Here is a 12,731-nt window from a genome sequence, read left to right as displayed (position 1 = left end):
TTATGTTACCGTTATTATTAATAAATTAATATTTTATTACTCTATATATACCACTTAGATACACTTCTATTCTCACACTATCTACTACTCTTCTTTGTCTTCTTCCAAGTTTACGAAATCAAAGTTCTGCTAATATTATCTTTTGTTCGAAAAAATGGATCCAAACCAACTCAACTCTTTCTTCAATTACTTACAAAACTTTCCTCAAATTCCAAATACCCAACAATCTCAAACCTCAAACTCTCAAGTTCCAAATAAAAACTTCACACTACCAAATTCATTTCAAAATCCAAATCCACAAAATCTTTCTAATTTTAATTTTCAAGCTCCTTATAATAATCAGTTTCCTATATTCCAACCACAAAATCAAAATTCACAAACACCCCATTTTCCATTTTCGTCCATATTTAACCCCTCTATCGGAAATGCTACTCCAACTTTCTTACCGTTTCCAACTCAATTCAGTGCATCAAGACATAACTCATCTGGTGTTGGTGGCTCTTCTAACCCATCCTCTCAGACTCCTATACAATCTAGTCCAAATTCGCAATATTCAAATTTTGCCAACCCTCGTGGATTAGATGCTATCGACCTTAATGATGATGATATTGAAGATCAGAGGCAAGATAGTATTCAACACTGGCATTGGAAAGAAGATGAGATGCTGATCAGTGGATGGTTAAATGTTTCAACTGACCCTGTAGTTGGTACTAATCAAAAGGGGAAAACATTTTGGAGTCGAATTCATAGCTACTGTGTAGAATTTTACTCCGACATGACAAGGGGGTAGTTGCATATAAGAAACGATGGTGTAAGATCAACAAGGCTGTTGCACAATTTGTTGGTTGCTACGATCAAGCTAGTCGAAACATAAGGAGTGGTTCGAACGTTGATGATATAAAGGAGTTGGCTTATAAACTTTATTCCACAAATTATGGTCAAAAGTTCACTTTTGAGAGGCATTGGAACATGCTTCGGTTGGAGCAAAAATGGAGAAGCCAACTACCTACACAGAGTGGCGGCTCAAAGAGAACCAAAGTTAGTGCAACTGGAGCATACTCATCCTCATCAAACCCAGAAACACCGTTGGCTGACGAATCCAGTGTGGACTCTCCTGTTCGCCCACAAGGATCAAAGAAGAGCAAGCAAAAAGGTAAGGAAAAAGCACAGATGTCTAAAGATTTTAGCGAAAAAAAATCATCGGTTGTCAAAAAATTATCTCTCATAGAAGATATTAAGAATGTTAGAGAAAAGAAACTAATGAATAGGGAAAAAGAAAGAGAAGAGGAGAAGGAACATAGAGCAAAGATTATGACAATCAAAGAGAAGGAGTTACAAATTCAAGCAGCAATGAAAGAACAAGAATTACAAGCTCAAGCAGCAATGAAAGAAAAAGAATTACAAACTCAGAAGTATATTAAAGAAATGGAGATAAAAGCAAAAGAAAGGAAAATGGAAAGGATGGCCAAGAAAAGGGAAAGGGAAATGGATATGCAAATATATACTTAATGCTGACACGTCTACAATGAGTGAAAAATGATTGCATGTGAGCAAATAATCGTTACTTAGTGGTTCCTTGTATTCGTAGAGTTATGTAGTATGTTCTTATTTTTATTGCGTATTACTGGTTTATGATGTAGTTTGTTTTATTTATTTCTGATGTAAGTTTTTAAATTAGTCAATATTATTGTGCCCTTGTTGTTCATGAAAGTGACCGTTGCAAAACTAGCCGTTGCAAAACTAGCCGTTGCAAAACTAGCCGTTAAGGTAGTTATTGCAGACACACTTATAAATATCAACTATCCATGACTCTACAACTCCACTTCAATTCTTGTTTCTCACCTCGAAAGAGAACTAAAAATTACATTTCTGAATATGGCTAGAAATTTTGATGATATATTTAATGAGGGTTTGTATGGCAAAAGAAGACGGCAAGATATGCGCATGGCTAGAAATCTTTCTGTAAATGCGCATTGCCATTTTGTGGCCTCTGCCCGTGAAATGAAAATGAACTCCATTTCAATTAAGGTGCCCACAAAATGGGCAATCCATGTCATACCACACACGAAATGGTTATCCCATTTCCATGAGTGCAGAAGCGAAATGGAAGGAGGAACTGTGGGCAGGCATCAGCGAAATGGGTGTACGGCTGAGTTCAGAATCCATGTCCCCTGTACCGCACACGAAATGTCACAAATTTGTGTGTACTGCACACGAATTGGGACAACGGCTAGGCTATAAAAACCCTTCGCCAGCAGAAGTAAAGCCACATTTCTCACTCTCACTTCTTCTACCATTCCTTCTTCTCCGGAAATTCCACTCTCACAGGAGCTACTTTCACTAATATTTGGGTGTCATAATGGCATCTGAATATATTTATGTGGTCATATATCCCAACGGTGAAATTTCGTATACAGCTGAGGGAGTGACCTTTATGTGTGACGACCCACTTTGGATAATGATTTTCCCACAGTCGTGTCTGCAACAACTAAAAAATATGATTCTAATGAACACTGGGCTGATTGGAAAAAAGGAGATCAGTACGCTCATTTACAGGATGCCCGTTGCTGTAGCAAGTACATTTACATATCAGAAAATGCATATTAAATCTGACCAGCACGTGTCGATGATGTTTTCATATCATCGTAGTATCAGAAGCATCTATTCGATGGAACTCTGCGTGAAGCTCCAAGATGTGGGGGGCAGCTCATCTAGTTCGAATAACATGGAGGAAATGCGAAATTCCGGTGCTGGTGAAGGCATTCCATTTTTGGACATAGGTAGGGGTCGTAGTCCGTCCTTTAATGCCTTCGTGGCCCCTGCCCAGAATACAGAAATACCTGACCGACACCCCTTCCCCAATGTCCATGTTGCATATCCGGAAGGAATGGCCGACGGGTTGGCTGACTCATCTGAGGAAGACGAGATTGAGAATGATAGTGGAGAGGAAGCAGAGGTTGTTCCGGAAACCCAACCGGTTCAGGGCGAAAGGGTCATCCCAAGTGTTGTTGAACCGATCAATGTTGCAAGGGTCGGGGCTCTTTCCAGCAGCACCCCTGACCATTACCTGCACCTCAGTCTTGGTCCAATGAACTCGACAAATGCAGAGGACATACCCAGTAACTATGGTTTGACCGGTGAAATGAAGCTAGAGGTTGGCCTGAAATTCCTGACTAAGGATGCAGCAATGCTTGCTGTTAAGAACTACAACATCCGTCGAAGTGCAGAATTCAAAGTAGTTGAGTCAGATCATACTAGGTATGTTTGTCGATGCAAACTTTTTGGTGACCAATGTTCCTGGATGGTGAGGGTTGCGAAGACGAGGGCGTCCAGATTTTGGGAAGTTCGAAAATACTAAGGGCCTCACACTTGTTTGGCGTCTGCGACTTCGCAAGATCATGCTCAACTGGATTCAAATGTCATATGCCAGCACATATTCCCCATGGTTCAAGCAGATACAACCATTTGCATAAAAGTGTTGCAGGGGTCCGTGGATTCGGCATACGGATACAAGGTGTCTTACAAAAATGTTTGGCTAGCGAAGCAAAAGGCAATAGCGAGAATCTATGGAGACTGGGATGATTCTTATAACCAGCTACAGAGATACTTCAACGCGTTGCAAACTTTTGTTTCAGGTAAGCCTATCTATCGGATTGCATACTAGTTTTGTAATAGTTTTCATGCTCTTACGAATTTGCAATTTCGTCATAGGGACAATTGTTGACCTACAAACCTGACCATACTACGTGGGCAACACCCTCGATCGTGAAAGTGTCATGTTTCATCAAGTATTCTGGTCATTCCCATCGTGTGTCGAGGCATTCAAGCACTACAAACCTCTAGTTTCGGTTGATGGAACACACCTGTATGGTAAGTACACGGGTACCTTGTTGATGGGAATAGCACAGGAAGGAACAGAATAAGTGGCACGACCGCCGTATAGAAATCTCCATGTGGAGCACCAAGAAATTCCGCAGGCACCCTCGACAAAATACGTGCATCCCTGTATGGCATCCACAGAAACTACCAAATCCGAGTGTCATTTACAAAGAAATCTCAAATTTCATGGGACCAAACAAATTCATGTGAGAGTCATGCAACAGGAATAGTTACCTCATCCACCTTCAAATTGTCCAACCTAAGCCGGTGCCTTTGTAAGCATTGCTCAGCGTAGTCATTCTTTCCTCTCTTGCCCGCCCACCTGCGAAAGAACACAATGATCTTATAACCACATTTAAAAAAATATGCAGAGGAAATAAGAACACAAAGCACAAATACAGAAAACATGCAAGAAAATATATTACGTTGTAGCTAACAGAAACGTGTATGGGCTCGTCACGTCCGGTGCCCAGAAAGGAAGCCTGAAGTATATCCAAGACATCAACAGTGTATGACAACCAGACATTCCCTAGTCGCTAGGCACATGCCTCTATACAACCAACAGAGCACGGCACTACCCCAACTATATGTACTAATGGCTTCATAGTTTGCCAGGAGAGGAAGATAACGTACGTGAACCGTGTTGTTCGCTTTGTCAGGAAGTAAAACGCCACCCAATAAGTACATAATGTAACAACGTGCATACCGTACGAGGGCCTCCTGGGGAGAGTCAAGAGGAATCCGTTGAAGTCTACTCCTGAGCCACTTCAGTTTTATGTTATACTTCGTGGTCCCAACATGTCCGTCAGGAACTTCTCCAATGAGTTTCTCACACCATTGCCAAATATCCCTCTGGTGGAACTTACTCTATGACCTTAGAGTGCCGCTCACCGGTTCACCATCGATTGGTAACCCCACCTGCATGGCAACATCCTCCAAAGTGATAGTACACTCACCCCATGGAAGGTGGAATGTATGGGTCTCAGGACGCCATCTCTCCACAAGAGCGCTAATCATTGGGTTGTCGTACTCAAAACGCTTTATCAGAGACGCATAATAGAAGCCGGCTCTTCTTAGATACGGCTCCAGCATCTGCCTCCTAATCTCCATGCTCGGATCTGCTTCGTCTACAGAGAAAACATCAACCAGTGTGCCATGCGGAGTCAACACACGTGCCGGCTGAAATTGAAATAGATCAAAACACAATTATATAGTTTACAACAATTTCTTAAATTATTAACAAAATTTTCTTTATTAATTTTAATTAAAAAAATAAACTCACCTTAATATGTAAATGAGCAGAAATGTGAAATTCATCCAACCTATTAAGGTTTTCTTCCACATTAATTCCACTTCCACTCATTTTTTTAATAATAAAATTACTACTCCACCTCTCTTTTTTTTCACCGAAGCAACAAATAAAAATCTCTCCTGCAACCAACTACTTCACTCCTCTTTTTTACCTTGGTCCCCTCCCTTCCCTTCACCTCCTTTTATATCCTTCACCCTCACAACACAATAATAAAATTGCCTCACTTTCACCCAATGCATGCTCGTACGGAAACTGCAACACTGAGAGTTGCTGCTTTGACTGCCCCCCCATTTCGTGTCTGCCACACTTGAAGAGGCCATTTCGTGTGTGCCTCCCATGAAATTCCCAACTCGTGGATGACATATGCGAGTTGGCCCATTTCGTGTGTGCCATCCGTGAACTTGCCCATTTCGTGTTTGCCATGGGTGTAGTGGTGCATTTCGTGGACACCATGTGTGACATGCTCCATTTCGTTCCTGCCACAAATGAAATGGTTGATGTTAGTGCCCAGAACCCATTTCGTGGACACCCTCCTTGAAATGTAGCACATTTCCATTTCGTGGGTGATCCTAGCGAGTTGGCAGTGAGCATTTTCAGAAACATTTTCAGTCATGCGCATTTTAGGAATTAAAGTTATTTCCATGCGTATTTACGTAAAAAAGCCCCTTATGATCACTTAACTAAAGAAAATGTTATTTGTACAACAAAATTCAGTATTTGGTCAGCTTTTAATATTATCTAATTATTTTTTAATTAATATTTTTTAGAATATATATTTATAATTAAGATTAATTTAAATTTTAAAAACAAAAATTTTTCTAACTTCTTATCCACTTCATAGTTAGTTATTATTTTTTTCTTTTACGTTTTTTCTCTCTGTGTAATACGGTTTTCTTTTTTTCTTCTATTCTGCTACAATATTTCAATTTATATCTGCAGAAGAAAAAGAATTAAAAGTCAGTACATTTTGAATAAAATTAATCCCTTACTTATTGTACCATTGATAAAATGCAGGATCTGTTTTATGATTTTCTAGTGATGAATGGTCGAATATAATTATATATACAAACTAATAGTTTCTTTTTCAATTGTAACACATCTAAAATTATTAAGTTATACAGAAAATATTTTTAAAACACATCCAAAATCATAAATCTAAAATTTAAATTTAAACATTAAAAAATAATTGTAACACATCTAAAATTAAGAAGTTATATAGAAAATATTCTTAAAACACTTCCAAAATCCAGAAATTGCACATGCAAAAATAATTTAACATTGCAATATATATGAAAATCTCTTCAAACCATTTTATTCGATTTTTTATTTTAAAAAATAAAAAATTTATACAGAATAATAAAAAAAATAATGGTGTCAGAGACCCATCCAAACCTTAAGTAAGTTTTCGGCGTGGACGAACGGCGACGTTGATGCGGACGAACAGCGACGAGGAGGAGGAAGACGGCGACGAGGAGGAGGAAGGCGGCGACGAAGATGAGTGTTAACGGAGGGGAATGTGGCGTTGTGAATAAGCACCGAGAACGAAAAAGCAGCGTCGAAGATGAGCGTGGAAGAGAAAGGTAGCGCGGATGAACGACGGCGGATGATGACTTCTCGATGTGGGCCTCTGAGTTTTCCATGTGCGCCTCTGGTTTTGGATGAACGTGACTTTTCTGTTTTTTGAGTGTTTTGTACGGATTTGGTTAATAATTAAATGGTTAAGGTTTATTTTATAATTTTAAAATCAAAATTTTAAATTTAAATAATTTGATTTTTAGATATGTAATTAAATTATAATATATTAATAATTAAATATATTAAATCTGAAATTAAAATTTTAAATTTAAATTTTATTTAGTTTGTATTTTAAATGCATATTTAATTTTTAAAAAATCACTAAATTTATTCGTAATTTTTAGATGTATTTATTTTAATTTTTTTAAATTATTATAATAAAAGATTAAATATTATACATTTTTAAAGTTTTAAAAAATACCTAGTTGAATTGCTTAACTAAACATGCTCTTAAAGGTAGATCTATTTCTGCTTTAAAAACTGTGATCAAAATAGTTGTGCTTAGTTAAATATTCAAATCCATTATGCATGTTCAACCAAATTGATTCTTTTGTTTAATATCCTCTTGCTGCACTTAATTTGTGGAAGTTCAGCGTCTTTGATTTAGAAAAGTCCTTTCTTTCACCCAATGACACACGAAATTATTATATAGATCGGTGTATTCTAATGTGACTATAAAAGTGTCAGCATGACTGTATTTGAAAAGAAGACTGAGATTAAAAGAGAAACCTGTGTCTAAGAGTGGATAAAAAATTCCAAATTTTGAATTTTAAACCAAATTTAAAGCAAACCATTAAAAAAAAATTAATTTTAAATAAAAAAATCCAAACCAAATTATATTTATTTTATAATTTGATTGGAAAATCCATTTAAATAGTTTTAAATTCGGATTCAGATCCAAATTGATTCAAATCTCAAAAAAACCCTAATTCTGAATTTCTGGTTCCTCTTCTCCTTCGCCTGGGCAGTCTCCGCCGCACCCGGCACCGGAGCAAGCAACTGGCACCGGTACCCTATTGTCTCATTCAACGTTGAACGGGCCTCACTTCTGTTTCTCTTCTTCTGCCTTTGGTCTTCTTCGCCGTCGTCTTCACCGTTGCCGATCGCCGTCACAGGTGTGGGCTTCCGGTTCTTTTGCTTTCCATTCGCCTCTGCTCGTGCTTCTTGCCTCTGGGTCACAGCCTCATACGGTTAGTACCACCCATTTCTCCTTCTTCTTACTATAAATGCCTTTCCCGTTCACAACTATAAAGTTGCAGTTCCAACAAAGTGAGTTCACTGAGTTGTGTTGGTTTTCTAAAATATTCTTATTGTGTGTGAAATACTTTCTTTACCTGTCTAAATTTTCGGATTCTACTTTCATTCATTTTCAAGAGGGTTGGACAGTCAGTTCACCCTTGAGTGAATTTGAGATCACCATGTTTGTTTTTTTTTTAAAAAAATCATAGGTGGCTATGAATCTTGGAACAGGCAGACAAGAACATGCCACAATGATGCTTCTGAATCTAACTTTTCCTGAAGTTTAAAATTGATATGCTAAATATTTAGTTATTTACTGATGCAAATTTTTTAATGCTCACAGGGATTGCTCAGCAGGGTTGGGATCCTCTTCGGGTGCTGCTGAGGTAGATATCTCTGGTTATCCTTCTGTTCTGTTCATCATTATTTGAGTAATGAAGCAGCTATTAATTGGTAATATTGTGATGTGATTGCTTGCTTCTACTCTTTGTTGTTAGTTTCAAGATTTAATAGTGGTTCTTAATGTATATTATTGCCTCTAAGTAGCACCATTATGGCCTGGTATCAATACCAAGAATCTTGCTATATACTTTATAGATGGGAAGCTAATGATATTTTATATTGAATTCTGTATTTTTGGCTTGCATTTCCATGAACATGAGTGGTATTGGTCTTCCAACATAATATCTCTTTGGCTTTATAAATTAGCCATGATTTGTGAGTCTTTACATTGAGATCATAAAATGTCATAGGCAATCATACATGGCATATATACTGCAAATGTATAATGTTATTCCTATGGTGATCCCCCTAAACAGTCCCTTTTGATAGCAAATGTATAATGTATAATGTTATCCCTAAACGGTCCCTTTTGATAGCAAAATCCACTTAGAACCTATAATAGTCTTATTGCTTGGGAACTTAACTAAATCTCATGTCTTACATCTATAACAGTCTTATTGCTTGAAATTAGCAATTATGTAACATAAATAGTAGTGGGGGACAGATTCATATCTGGTGTGGTGTTTTCAGTTGAAGTAGGAGTTGTGAATATAAAAGTCTGCAGTTTACTTGAAAATTTACCAAATAGCACTTCAAATGGTGACTTAAATTCTAAAGCATAACTGGCTATAACAAAACTACTCTAACTATTGATTTGTGATTTAGAAAGCTTCCTTCTTGATGTGCTACATTCTTCTCTGATTAAATATGGATAGTGACATTGTTTTTTCTGTATGCTTTTAGATTTTAGAATACTGTAATGTGATTTTTTTCTATCAAAAGGGAATGAATTGCTTCCACCAGTCCTACCCTTCATAGTTTGAACATTGTTTGCTTGTGTGAAAATTTACTAAGTTATTGCAAAATTGCTGAAATTGTTGCTGGAACTGGGCTGTTTTGATGAGAAACTGGGCTGGGATGTTTTACTTTTATGTGGTTGCTAATTTGTGCCGTCCGATGATGTTTTCGGAGAGATCCAACGGCTGTTGGGTGTCTTGGTTAAGATGGGTGGAAAAGAATGTGGAGGCAGTTAATTCTGTTGACCTTATTTCTTGTACTTTAGGACTATGATTCTTCGATTTTACGAATTTCATTTATAAGTATTTCTCTAATATCAGAGTTAATAGCTAGTTGGGATTTTAGCTATTTCCTTCAGAGTTTGATCCCTTTTGGCTTGAATTTTTTACGCTCAGGAATTTATGTTTCTAGAGAAGCTTTGCATCGATCCAAGAAAATAGTCACTTTCTTTTATTAGTTGTGGATATTTTGGGAAAATATTGTAAATATCAATTAGTAAGTATGCCAAATTTTTCTTCGAACCTAGTAGCCAGTTTGTAAAACAGAATTAATTTTGCAGAGGTTATTAACTATTATGCTTTTCGTTAGCCCTGGTTATTTGTAACACTTTTTTTTTTATTTGTTTTATGTTTTCACTTAGCAAACGGATTCAAGAATGCAGGGTATTAGAGAGGTGGGGTCCACGTACAAGTGGCTTTATGATTTGTGTGATGATAGTAGAATGGAGCAAAACTAGCTTACTAACTAGATTGGCTCTTGACTTGAATGGCTAGCAAAATTTTTTAGTATTTTTTGCTTAGACTGTTTAAGTTTATGTGAAATAGCCTCATAATCCATGTACATATATCTCTTTGCAAATATAATGTTATTTTCATAAAATGCAAGACACTAAGTTGGTACAATCAGTTGTTTGTCTCTCTTTGGGCAGTGTATAGTTTATGAATCGTGCTGAAATCATTCTTTATATGAAGTTTTAATTTCATAATCTTTGGGCCGTGTTTTCTTTGCGAGATATATGAACATGGATTAGTTTATGAATCATGCTGAAGTTTTATTGGCTGCTGTTTCTTTGGATTAGTTTGTGTTAATTTTAGCATGTTTGGCACCAAATTTTGAGTTATGTACACCTTGCTTTATATGCAGAGCAAGATGACTGAAAACAGTAATATTGAAGCAGCAGGGATGTCCGCTAGCACTCAATCATCTCCACCGTCAGGTGTTTGTAAGAATCGGTCAGCTGTCTGGGATCATTTTGATGTAGAAAATGCTATCGAGAAGATGAAGTTGCAAGATTTTCTCTCGCCAAATTACTTGGACTTCAATTCAAAATTTTACTTATATGAGTTTGACAGCACACTTTGTTGATTTGGATTGGAAATTACATAAAAAAAAATACTTAATTTTTGTCAAATATTTTTTAACGGATTTTTGAAATGTATTGTCAAATATTTTTTTTCCGGTTCTTGGATTACAAGAGGCACTTAGGATTACTACTATCGAACTTTCTTTGTTATCTTATTGACTCAGGAACAAAAGTCATCCGGTAAAGATGTACACGGGACTGCTTCTAAAAGTAATGCATCTGCAAAAGGTTCGGCCCCACTACTGCCATCATCATCATCGTCAAAAGTTGGGACTTCCACTGCAGCTTCTGGACCTGTGAGTGAAGAAGAAATCAGAGCTGTGTTAAAGCAAAAGACTCGAGTGACCACACAGCATCTTGTAGCTAAATTTAAGGCAAGACTAAGATGTAAAGAGGTAAGCTCTGCTTCTGCTAATATGCCTTTACCCTCGTTTTAAACTGATATATTTGCTTGATTATTCCTATAATACATCTGTGAAGTTATATTGGACTGTTGGTATTCTCCCCGGTTCAGTTTTTGAAGGTTTCTGCCTCTTCAATGTGCAGGATAAGTATGCATTTGCAGAGATCCTGAAAAGAATATCTAAAATACAGAGAAATCCAACTTCAAATAGACCCAGTTATGTTATCCTGAGAGATAAGTGAAAATCAACTGCCCCACCTATTGAATGTGGTTGATGATGTAGCATTCAGACGGAAAAAATGGATCCAGTTCTGTTGTCCTGCGAGATGGCTGTAAATCTATTAGCCCAATAATTGGCTGCGACTGATGATGCAGCTTGATATAGAAAACAAAAGAACAGTTGATACTTAATATGCCTTGTAAATTCTTCACTTTTTGGACATCATTATGACTGGTTTTCTATCAATTAAGTTTTTTCTAATCTATTTTTGGTCATAACACAAGCACACGCACCATTCACTCTCACACGCTGCACAAGGGTTCTCTCCAGGCACTGCTACGAAGTTTTAAAAAAATAATAAATCAGAAAACAATTTTTTTTTATTAGAATTGCCTCCATACCCATTTACCAGGTTTCCATTCTTCTCTTCATATGAAGTTGAAGAAGCAGGTGAATTTGCTAGCAAAATAGGGACAAAGAAAAATCAGAAATTATTTACTCACTGGACTGCCTTATTCTGCTATAAAATTCCATTGGGTTTTCGAATCCGAACTCTGCATTCTTTAGGTTTAGGAGTATTAGCGCCAAAATAACAACGGATATATAATTCCCTTTCTCGTCACACCAACTTTTAATTGGTCAACAGTTTAAAAATTTTTATGTTGCAAATGTATCAAAGTTAAATTCATTATAATTGAGAAAAGCATTTGTATTTTTTTTTACATAATATTTACTATTTGAAACAAAATGCAACCAACAAAAGTAGAACAAACAGAATCAGCGGACTTTGTAAAATTCACAAATTAGAGAACACACAGAAATTCTGTAAGCACAGGTAACCAATTTAATCATTCATACAAAAATAATATGTTCCTTTTTTTTAAAAAAAATAGATACATAAGAGGAAAGATCTGAAAATATTCTGTATTATTGTTCTCCTCTCATACATGTAAATATATGTGCTTGCTTGTACCATGCATGAAGAAGCTAAGCAAGGAGCATGGTGACAAAGAACATAAGCACAAGCGCAAGAATCGTTCCATGACAATAATGATAAGAGAGAGAATAAGCAGAAGAAGGGGTAGAGGGTGCAACAGCCTCAACTGTTTTGGTGACTGGGGGTGCATTATCATGATTATCATGATCGTTGGGAAGAACGTGAAGGTGTAGCTTAAGACCAGTCTTGCAGTTTTGAGGGTCTGTGCTGGCGAAGTACCTGATCCCTTCCCTCTCAAGTGGTACGGTATGGAGTCCCTCGTTGTACATCCTGATAGGGTTCCTCACATCACATGCTTCATATTCTTCTCTGCTTTCCACCTCAGCTATTAGTCCCTGCGCCACTGAGTATGTGAACCCTGCCCATTTTGGCACGTGCCACGTACCCCCACAAAAAAATTTAACCATATTAATGTATTCAATTAAGACTAGTCATTTTTATAAG

General features: G+C 37.0%; 3 protein-coding genes across 6 annotated transcripts in view; 2 read left to right on the top strand and 1 right to left on the bottom strand.

Annotated features, from left to right (window-relative positions):
- Positions 1-1,509, top strand: part of LOC107482834 (glutathione S-transferase T2-like) — a 3,319-nt gene extending 1,810 nt beyond the window's left edge. Inside the window, exons 2-3 of the mRNA XM_016103428.1 lie at positions 466-700; positions 784-1,509. Of these exons, the coding sequence (XP_015958914.1) occupies positions 466-700; positions 784-1,509 (961 nt within the window). The remainder of the gene's footprint in view (positions 1-465; positions 701-783) is intronic.
- A 6,052-nt stretch (positions 1,510-7,561) lies between these two features.
- The window catches only part of LOC107482946 (zinc finger BED domain-containing protein RICESLEEPER 1), a 23,760-nt gene continuing 18,590 nt past the window's right edge, over positions 7,562-12,731 (top strand). The window contains exons 1-2 of one of the 4 annotated variants that reach the window (XM_052259968.1): positions 7,562-7,956; positions 8,349-8,458. The gene's annotated coding sequence lies outside the window, so the exon portion shown is untranslated. The remainder of the gene's footprint in view (positions 7,957-8,348; positions 8,459-12,731) is intronic. The other 3 variants (XM_052259966.1, XM_052259969.1, XM_052259967.1) reach the window with 3 other exon arrangements.
- The window catches only part of LOC107482945 (mavicyanin), a 25,943-nt gene continuing 25,345 nt past the window's right edge, over positions 12,134-12,731 (bottom strand). Inside the window, exon 2 of the mRNA XM_052259970.1 lies at positions 12,134-12,645. Coding sequence (XP_052115930.1) covers positions 12,278-12,645 — 368 coding nt within the window. The 3' untranslated portion in view covers positions 12,134-12,277. The remainder of the gene's footprint in view (positions 12,646-12,731) is intronic.

The sequence above is a fragment of the Arachis duranensis genome, chromosome 4 (genome assembly GCF_000817695.3).
Source record: "Arachis duranensis cultivar V14167 chromosome 4, aradu.V14167.gnm2.J7QH, whole genome shotgun sequence".
NCBI lineage: Eukaryota > Viridiplantae > Streptophyta > Magnoliopsida > Fabales > Fabaceae > Arachis > Arachis duranensis.
The sequence above is the reverse complement of the archived record's forward strand: the minus strand, read 5'-3'. Positions and strand labels throughout refer to the sequence as shown.